General features: G+C 44.8%; 1 protein-coding gene across 1 annotated transcript in view; it reads left to right on the forward strand.

Annotated features, from left to right (window-relative positions):
* STPG2 (sperm tail PG-rich repeat containing 2) overlaps nt 1-10,413 on the forward strand; it is a 28,879-nt gene extending 18,466 nt beyond the window's left edge. Inside the window, exons 11-16 of the mRNA XM_061568590.1 lie at nt 358-491; nt 2,804-2,887; nt 3,435-3,576; nt 3,909-4,024; nt 4,408-4,481; nt 6,416-10,413. Of these exons, the coding sequence (XP_061424574.1) occupies nt 358-491; nt 2,804-2,887; nt 3,435-3,576; nt 3,909-4,024; nt 4,408-4,481; nt 6,416-6,443 (578 nt within the window). The 3' untranslated portion in view covers nt 6,444-10,413. The remainder of the gene's footprint in view (nt 1-357; nt 492-2,803; nt 2,888-3,434; nt 3,577-3,908; nt 4,025-4,407; nt 4,482-6,415) is intronic.
* Nucleotides 10,414-10,856: the final 443 nt, after the last annotated feature.

Genomic DNA, 10,856 nt, shown 5'->3' on the forward strand with positions numbered 1-10,856 from the left:
TGCATCGTTATACGTTGTACGGTGTGTTCTAGATGACCACAGTCGCACACTACTGGATAGTTTTTAATTTTAAATTTGTGCATCAGGTGACTGCATCTGTTGCTGTTGCAGTCATTGATCCGTTGAGTTCATGGGTTGTTTCAAAATCACAATATTTACTTAAGACGGAAGGAATCCGATGAGCTATGAAGCTATTTTTCACAGATGTCCAGTAGGGGGCGGGTCAGAAAGTTATAACAACAAACAATACAAACACCGATAGGAGTGCAAAATATAGCAAATGTGTGGAAATTTGTTGACGTATTGTTGTATTTGTTGTTGTTATTGTTCATGCTCTTTTCGTTTTGTTGTTGCCAGGCCCCGGCTCGTACCAGTTATCACCATCGCCGGGGTCAAGCGTGGTTTCCATGGCGACAGCCTTCGGCTCCTCGGCCCCTCGACCAATGAGAGAGCAGTCACAGTCACATGACCCTGGTCCAGCACACTATCACGTGACTAACCCCACCCCACACAGAAGCTCCTCAGTTTGGGACATTCATTGCTTGCCCTGTAGAGAGTCTCAGTTGGGATGCAAGGGACCTGCTGCCTCGTGATTAATACAAATACTGGACATCTATGAAAAAGAGCTTCATATCTCATCGCATATAAATCCTCATCGGATATAAATAAAGATCTTGATTCAGAATAATGTATGTATATTGAACTACTTTCGCACTGTCCGTAGTGAACTGCGCTAATTGGAGGTGCATCAAACAGAAACTTCGGAAGCAGACTACAGCTTACCGGAAATTCAGAACATGCCGGAAAGGCACCCGACGTAATTAGATAAACAGTACACAACAAATAAAACTCCAACCGCAATTTGGTCCACGCTAAAGAAGCTGCATCAGGTCGTGTGCGGTGTAGAGTTCTGCTAATCTTGTGTAACAATTCTAAACGCGCGTATTTGGCCGAGGAAGTGTAAGGGCGCTAGAAGTGGTCCTTTATGTGAACCATATTTTGTTAGTGTAAAACTCGTTATTGTTATACTTGTTATAATGAAACTCGATTTAAGATTTCCACTCTGCAGTTGAGCGACGGCACGGGAGGCCTTCCATTAAACTAGCGGCGATCACGTGATGCAACAACAGTTCTGCCGTTAGACACAGCGGTGGAAGCCTCCTATTGGTCGAGAGCCGAACATGTGACTGCATAACGGCTTTACCGTTAGCCACCGTGCTGGAGACATCCCATTGGTGTGTCACTGAGCACGTGGTATGACAGGCTCTAATTGACTGTACGGCGGTTGCCTATTGGCTGTTTGTAGAGCAGATTTGGTTTTGTGGAAGTGTTAACAAGAGTGGCGGCTGCTGTTGGGGTGCAGATCCGCAAGACGTCTAGGCCAACTCTGGGGCCTTGGGCTGCTTCAACTCCCTGCGGCGGTTCGTGTATTGTGTTAAGAAAACCTAACCGGGTGCCGAAGGATTGTCTTCAATTGCATTGCGTGTGGTGGCAGTCAGAGCCGTCCCTAGGGTGTACAGCGAATTGAGGCGATGGCCCCATGCTTTGGGGGGCCCGCTGCGCTGCGACGTCACAGTGTCAGGTGTAATACAGTCTGTTCTCCTATTACGCGTGTTTTCATAACGCAAATTGGATATAACGTGGTGAATGTGTTCAGGGAACAATTTTTTTTATAACGGGGATGCAAATTGGCTATAACGCGATCGAATGAATGGAACTACTTCGCGCGAGAAGGAACAAGCGGTTGTGTGGCTGCCTCGGCGTAGCAGCATCCCACAAGGCGGGATGCTACTGGATGCTTCTCGAAGCTACCCACACGCCTCAAGTCTTTGTTCAGCCTGCGTATGCATCTCACTCGTTATTGTAGACTGTTTTAATTTATATTATTTATTTTCACGCGATTTTCCCATAATGCGGTGTTTTTCAAGAACGCAACTACTACCGTGTTATCGGAGGACAGACTGTGTGTAGTTCTGTTTTAGTTGAAAGGCATTAGGGGCAGCCCACACGGTGTGTAATTTCCCCTGGGACCCACACACCCCCGAAGGATTGCCCTGGTTTTACGAACCCATGGGCCCTGTGCTTCGAAGCATCCACGTGATCTGTCTCATCGCTGTCCATGCCCCCTTTTGTTTATTTCACATTTATCTTACCTTCCGTTTACCACGTAGGCTTTTGCAACCAATATTACTCTCGAACACACCGGTGTGTAATTCTTGAGTTTATTGTTTTGTAACGTGTGACATGTTCATGGAGTGTGCGAGCTGTTAATTAAGCGTAAATACAATTCACCTTATAGTAACGGATTGTACTTTAATTATAAAAATAACAATGTTTATTGGAGGATTTGCAGAAATCCAGACATTCCTCATAAGCAAAAAGGCTTTTCCAAATTAGTTAGGCACAGGGAGGTTTAACTTTTGTAATAATAATTTCTCGAGAATATTAACCGACCTCATGAATATGAATGCTTAAACATAGAACCTCATAATAAGATGCATACTCTCTTTGTGGTTGACATGCTTTCAAAAAAGGCCCACTGAGCTACATAGCTCTTTTTCCGAAGTGACCTGGCCACAACGGATAGCTCAACGAGAAGTGGATTATCACGTGGACATTTATTGCACCAAAATACTCTTAAATGCATGTTTCTAAATGTGGAGGGAAAAACCGGAGGACCTGGAGAAAAATCCCAGTGGCATTGATCAAATTGAGATCAATATCTTTCAACTGATGTCCTATACCTAACTCTAAACTGAATGTTTCATGTCTATTTCCTTGTCTCCCCCTCGTGTCTGTGTAGGTGTCTTTACTTGACTCGGGAACTCACAATGGCTCCTGCTCCGTTTTTCTGTCCAAATCTCCACGACTTTTGACATTGAATCAGGTGAGTTGGGGTTAGAGTCATGGGGCTGGTGCTAGAGGAAGGGCTAGTGTTAGGGGCAAGGGTAGTGGTAGCATTATCGGTTAAGAATTTTTTTTTTTTTGCCCTTAAATATTAACAGTATCTCCCAGGGCTTAAAAGGTAGGGGTTAAGCAAAAATGAAACTAAACTTTTTAATTTGCCAGGTAAGGCCCACTGGGCTATACAGCTCTTTTTCAGAAGTGACCTGGCCACAAATGATAGCTCAACGAAGTGGCTTTTCACGTGGAAATTTATAGCAGCCAAACACTCTAAATGCACGTTTCTGAATATGGAGGGAAAACTGGACGACCCGGAGAAAAATCCATATGACTATTGGGAAAACATGCAAACTCGAAAGACCAGATGTCAGAGTCAGGATTGAACCCACGACCTCCTGTATACCGGCCAAGATAGTTAACATTTCGCCACCGTGACACCCATAGAGGGTAGGGCTATGACTTTTAATGGTAGTAGTGTGAGTGTTTGAGGTATTGCCATCTCCAAAACATCTCTCCACCTCCCCTCGCAGGACATCCCTGGCCCCGGTTACTATGATGTGAGCGAGGTGGTGAGGAGAAAGAAATGGGCACCCCATCGTACTCGGACTTCAATGCCTGTGCCCAGCTCACTGCTCTACAGGTCTCCAGTGCCCAGACAGCAGGGCACTCCAGGTGGGAGTTCACTTACTAGACACCAACTCGTTTCATTCACACACCCGCACACTCACGCACTTGCTTGCTCACTCACCTATTTAATAACTAATTCAGTTAAGTGTATCAACGACCTACTCATTCCCTCACTCAACCAGTAAATGGCTTGCTTACCCACCCACCCACAACTCACTTATCTACTCATAAACTCACTGAATGATAAGTCATTGACACAACCACTCAATCACACACTCATTACCCACTCATACACCGACTTACTGTTTTTTTATAATGAACTTCTAATGGTATATTTATTATCGTGTGATATTGTCCACCTCTGACCATTTGCCCAGGCCCTGGCCATTATGAACTGAGGCCTCAGGCTTGCCCTCGCCTGTCTCTGCTGGTGTCCCGTGAGGACCGCTTTATTGCGCGATCAACCCCGGGCCCAGGGCCTGGAGAATACGAGGTACAAACATTAGCACATCACCTGACTCTCAACCGTGTTATATATACACACACACACACGGAACTTACTGCATTCACCTATAGCATAGCTTATTACGTGATTATAAATAACATATCTTCTTCCCTGCATCCATCTACCGCCCTGTGCCTTCCTATCCCACATGTCTGCCTTCTCCCCGACTCCTTCCTTATCTTGTACCCCTCCTATTCCCCATGTCTCCCTCCTCCCCGTGTCTCCACTTGTCTGCACTCTCCTCCCTTGTCCTCCCTTCTCGCTGTGTCCTCTCATCACTACGTCTCCTCATTCTCACCCCCTTTTCTCCCTCCTTCCCTGCTTCGAGTCATCCGTCTCCCCTCTCCTCCCTGTGCCTCTGCCTGTCTCAGTGTGCCCCCCTTCCTCGTTCTCAGTCCTTTAATGTGACCCTGGGAGCAAAGATTCCACTGAAAATGAACACTCGGTGAGGAAAACTCATTCACCTGCTCACCGTACTCACTCACTTGCCCATTCACTCACCAGTTTACTGATTCACTCCATCACTCACGCACTCACTCATCCACTCACTCAATTGGCCACTCATCCTACTCATCTTATCACCCAACTGTTTATCGACTAACTCAGTAGTAAACACAATCACTTGTGTTTACTCCATCAAGTCATTAATTTAGCGCATTGCTTGTTTGTCTCTTTATTAACAAACTCATGCACACCACTCACTACCCAGTCATTCAAACACTTCCTCACTCGCCATACTCACTCAGTTAATTTATAATTTTAGTCACTCACACCGTTCCATCAATCGCTCACTCATCCAAAAACCCATCCACCCCACATGCATTAAATTACTGACCGACTCAATCACACAATCACCCAGTAACCTGACTTGACCACACAGTTACTCAATTATGAAAACTCCACAATCGTCCATAACACTGTGGCCTAGAAAAATAGAAATAGGGAACGTTTCAGGCGATGACTCATCTTCATAGCACATAGAGAGACTATAGATGCTAAGTGGATATTTATACTGTGGAACTTTGGGTAGTAAATGTTATTTTCTAATTGCTTATGCCTTAAAAGTACAGAACATGGCTATTATTCCCCACAAACTTTGCTTTTGTGACCAGGACACAAAAGCAAAGTTAATCATCCACTCCATTAATAACACTGTGGAACACATTTATAAAAAAAATAGTTCCTGGGTAGTAAGTGTTATTTCCCAATTACTTACGCCTCAAAAGTACAGAACATGGCTATTATTATTCCCCACAAACTTTGCTTTTGTGACTGGGACACTGACATTTAGAAATTTACCTATTTTCAATGAGAAAAAAACGTGTGCATGTGTGTCATTCCTTCACATAAAGTCCTGGTCACAAAAGCAAAGTTTGTGGGGAATAATAGCCATTTTCTAAACTTTGAGAAATAAGCAATTATAAAATAACACTTACTACCCAGGAACAAAAAACGTGTTACATAGTATAATCAGAGTTGGAGGCTGCAATTGTTCACACCATGGGGCATGATGAGAATTCAATGTAAATATTCTCCCTGATGAGCAGTTGTAATTTGGCATCTGAATTGTTACCTAATAATAGCTCCCGAGTAACCAATAAACCCTTTAATAATCGCAAATGTATTCCTAAATGATCTCATTTATGTAAAAAAAAGTTAATATAAAAAATACTGCTGGTACATGGCATGATGGGTTAATGTGTAATCCACTTCGGGATTCTCGGCCCAATTCTCATCCAGAGGGTTAGGGGAGCTCTCAAGAAATGAAATGGTCAAAGGAATCAGAGGGCTGAGCCTTGCACCTGTGTTAGGTGCATGCACTGGCGGTTCACGCCAGGGAACACGAGGGGATGGGTGGCAAGTGTCACACCCGGCCACCTTTGTCTCCCCATTGGTGATGTTTAGACATCTCACCAGGTCTTCATTTGAGGCTGAGTCAACCCTGGGGGAGGCCCAGGACCGATTTAGATAATCGTCATTGGTGCTTGTGCCAGGCTATGTGCACTTTAAGGTCACGTTAAGTATTGAACGTCTGCTGGCAGGAGGTCACAGGATAGACTCAGGTGCCATGGGTTGACTAACTGAAATGACTGACAAATGCACCACCTGTGCCCCCTACTGTGCCAACTTGCTATGTTTTAGCCGCCCGGCGCTCCACTCGTTGTAGTGAGCGTAGCCCCTCTGCCTTCCATTGTTGCTGGAAGGCAGCTGGTTACAACTGCCCAGTAACATCCTTTAAACACCAACTGAAACACATATATGCTACCAATACACCACTCACACATTTACACACATTCTCAATAAACGACCACATTTGTAGATACATAAACACTCTGGATGTATACACGCACTCACACTTTATCTTTCTGTGCATCTCAGATCTCCAGGGCACGCGATTGAGCCTTGAAATCAGGCGTCTTGAAGGTCGTTAAGTCCCGATGCAACATAAACCACAACAGTAATCAACATGAGCTTTTGTTATCCTACCAATCAAACAATTGGAATATAACTCTTTTGAGCATGTGATGATCATAATAATAATTAATCATTGTTTAACCAATCTAATTTTACATTATAACGTAATTTTACTGGAAAAATATGTATAATTGGCTGTGTGTGTATCGTGTGTAGTGTGTATGCATGTGTGCATATCGTGGGGAGGGGTGGGACAGTAGTTAGCGCATTGTGCTATAAGCCCAGTAATTTGAGTTTGATTCCTGGCTAAGTCGAACTTCACTGGAAAGCTAAATCTAATCCGGTTCTGAGCCTCCCCTAAGTCGACTCAGCCTCAAATGAGTACCTGGTGGCAGTGTAAACCTCACCACTAGGGAGACAAAGGTGGCCGGATGTGGGGCCTGTCACCCACAGCCTCCATGTGCCTTGCCGGTCTTCATAATTCCTCCGAACAGGGCTACACGGGGGATCTTTGTGACTGTGTCTGTGCAGCACCACGATGTGTGGCAGTCTTCTTCTTCTGCATTGCAACGTCCCGCGGGCCACTCGCGGCCTCTGACGTTTGACCCCGACAATACACCAAAGTTAAAACACCTCCCACCATCATCGTGCTGCTGTCAAACCCCCAATGGTTTAAAATGTGTGGCAGCCTCAATGCTGATGATGTCTCATCAGCGAAAGTGCCCCCCTCTGAAAATTAGTGAAGAACACTGATATATGGTGACGTCATCTCCTCTGGTGTGCACATGCATTGGGTTACGGGTGCGGTCATAGTTTTGTTTATTTTTTTATAAAAAAAAAGAAAGTAAAAAAAAATTCTGCACGTGCGAGTTTTCTGTGTGTGTATGTGGAACTTATTTCGCTCTGTACGTAGCCAACCGTGCTAATCGGAGGTGAGGGGGAAGGACAACAAACTAAAAACAAAAAGCAGCTCTAAAAATATTAGTTATCACCTGAACACCACGTCAAAACCAAAAAACATAAACTTGCACTCCCTAAGAAAGTTTTGCAATTGGATAAGTTCTGGGAAATCTGATACCACATTTAACATATGTTGTTGGTGGTATAGGTGTGTGAGCTTGTAATCAGAAGATAGATATAACAGATCAGAATCTTAATTTATCCCGGAGGATTCCGATGAGCTAAGAAGCTCTACAGAAGTCCCACCGTGCCGGCCACGATAGGCACAGCGCACGCCCCGGCAATATTCGTGGTCTCTGCGGGGTTGGTTGGCGGGGGTCGTGACACCACGGGAGGTGCCACCCTGGGCAGGCTGATCACGAGAGAGGTCCCGGGTGTCAGACGGTCTGCGTGTAGGTGCCAGGAGCAGCGCTGACCCAGCAGGCACGCAAACACGTTGGGGGCCTTGGGACGTTAATCAAGTGACCGCGTTGGCGAGATGTTGACTACCTTGCCTGGTATGCACGAGGTCGTGGGTCCGATCCCGACCCTGACGCCGTATGTTTGGAGTTGGCATGTCTCTTTCCCCATGGTTTCATGGATTGTTCTCCGGGTCCTCCGTTTATTCCTTCCACATTTATAATCAACATGCAGTTAGAGTATTTGGCTACTGCTATCCATTTCCACACGATAAACCACTTGGTTGAGCTATCATTTGGAATGTCCAGGACGCTTCTGACGAAGAGCTGTTTCGCTCAGTGGGACCTTACCTGATGATGATGAAAAAAAATAGTTTTAGACTGGTCCCAACCACAGCCAGAGCGGCTTTGGTGATGCACTCGGCGGGGCTTGCTAGCAGTGAAATCCCGGGCCAGAATTGAAGGCCTTGGCCAGGTCAATGATGTAGAGATGTTAGGGAGTTGTGGACCCCTTGTGTCAAGGTTGTAACAGTCCAGAGTTGCGTGCCTGGCACTGTAGTAAGTTCCTTCATGTCGTGGATTGCATCCAGGGAGTGCAGGACTTGTATGGAGTGTGCGAGATTGTTGGTCCAACCCTCCCATCTAAAACTATTAAAACTAAACCATTACCAGGAGCAGACTAACCAGGGAACGCACCTCCTTATGTGATACACGTGCGTAATGGATATGTAGTTACACGTGTTCATTATTCACCGAAATCATGATGTCACTCTCTGGCACAATGTCACCCACCTTACGTAATCGTTTGGTCAGCCAACTCAATGCGATGTGAGCGTTGGCGATCGGGTTGAGTGCTCGCTAACAGCACTCTCCCCAAAAGTATGTGAAGGCTACGTACGGTGCGAAAGAAGTTCAACACACATCACATGCCACTATTATATTCTTAAGTTAATGTTTGTTCTTTGTCCTTCGATCCATCCATGAATAGTGATTCACATATTGACCACCACTGCTGTTAACATTTTCAAAGCATATTCTTTGGGTCTTTCTGTAAAGTCAAGTAGATAGGTTCAAAGAAAATAACAAAAAACTACGACGTTTCGATCGCAACAAAAACGATCGCCCCTTTTCCTGGTGACGACCGCTTGTGTTGCGATCGAAACATAGTTTTTTGTATATTTTCTTTGAACCTATCTACGTGACTTTACCGAAAGACCCAAAGAATACGAATTCCTGCAGTCACGAAAGCTTTAAGTCAAGATTTTCAAAACGGTTTATATTAGCAAAAATGCTCATACACACTACTGTATACAGCATCCATAAGAGGTTTTTTTTTGGGTTAGATCGCGTCAATATAAATGTGTCGTTAAACCCGACACCGCCCGACACAGCCAATTATTATTAAGGTTTGTCACGTAACCAAAACATGCCAGTTCCTTACGCGTACAGCACATCGGTTTGTTGGAGAGTAAATCTACCACATTTACAATTCAAGTACGACGTTTCGCCAGTAATTACAACTATCATCATCAGCGACAGCCAGATTTGTGACACATCGCGGTCACTCAAAACTCCACCCTTGCACGCCCTGCCATCCGTCTATCTTGTCAAGGTTGCTTCGACTATGTGAAGCACCTTAAGTGCGAGCTCCCGATCAATATAAAATAAGACAGCTCGAGTACGATGAGAAAATATATATTCACATTTTAGAAGACGTGTAAGAGAAATAGATCGCACTCATTCAGAAGGATGCCATGAAAGAGACGGTAGAGAGATGTACAGGAGTCAATTCTCCTATAATGCCGCGTGTCTTATGAACGCGAATTGGATATAACGCGATAATTAAGTGAACATAAATTATGTTGCACGAGTAGGAATAAGCGGTGATATGGCTGCCTCGATGTAGCACCACACCAGGCAGGATGCTGCTGCTGGATGCTGCTGGATGCTTTAGATGCATACACATCTCACGTGGTATCGCGGACTGTGCTTTACCCTATATTATATGCTCGCTTGTTTGCCCATCCTAGGACGGAAGCGGTAATATTTACGAAAAGATTGAGCAGAGTATAATTGTATCTTGTGTAAATTTAATGACAGTGAATCTTGCGCAAAAGTGTGTCATCAAACACTTTACTGCATTTCACTGTAGCACTGTATATAACTGACCTTCACTTTCTTCAAATTCACTGCTCTGATACTTTATTCTCTTCTGCTTTCGGTCGCTGGGATTGAAATAAATTGGAAATCGATACAATATCTGCAAAATCACTGAGAAATGTCTATTTTACCATAACGTAGAAGCATAAATTAGACTTACCTGTTGTCTCAAGTGCTGAAGAAATCAATAAAGACACCAAATCCATTTTGTTGCTGCATATAATTATTTATTAGATTCACTTTCAATAAAGAAATCTCAAACTTAAAGCGAATTTGCAAAAAATAATTATTTCCGCTCGACCTTCTGCGTGAGTGTAAAAATCCACCCGCTCATGAATATTAATGACCGGGGGGGGGGAGGTGCGGTATGTGAAGTAACGTCACGCGCGAGACACACAAACAGACATTCTTGGCACATTAGTAATTATGTATCATAGCGCGATTTTTCCATAACACGGTGTTCTTCAGGAATGCAACTACTAAAGCATTACTCTTTGGTTCTGTCGGTAAAGTCACGTAGGTAAAAAAATAATAGATCACGACGTTTCGATCGTAACACAAGCAATCGCCATCAGGTGGGACAACCACAGCAAGAAAAAACTGATTAAGTAGGCGAGAGATCTGCCGTGGCATGAGTTTATATAGGCCTCGGCAGTAGGGGGGGGAGAGAGGAGGTGGGGGGAGAGAGGGGGCGGGGCAGTCAGTGGACCCCGAGGCAGCACATGGAGAGATCTGAGAGATCGGTTGCAGGGGAGGAGAGAAGGGAGGGGGGGCGAATGAATCGGGGCAGAAAGTGGACCCCGCGGCAGCACCTGGGTCATTGGAGTACTGGAGGAGAGATCGGAGAGAGATGCACAGAGAGAGAGAGAAAGACAGAGAGTCGGAAA

This window comes from Lethenteron reissneri, chromosome 5 (genome assembly GCF_015708825.2).
Source record: "Lethenteron reissneri isolate LAM-NWPU_2019-01 chromosome 5, ASM1570882v1, whole genome shotgun sequence".
NCBI lineage: Eukaryota > Metazoa > Chordata > Hyperoartia > Petromyzontiformes > Petromyzontidae > Lethenteron > Lethenteron reissneri.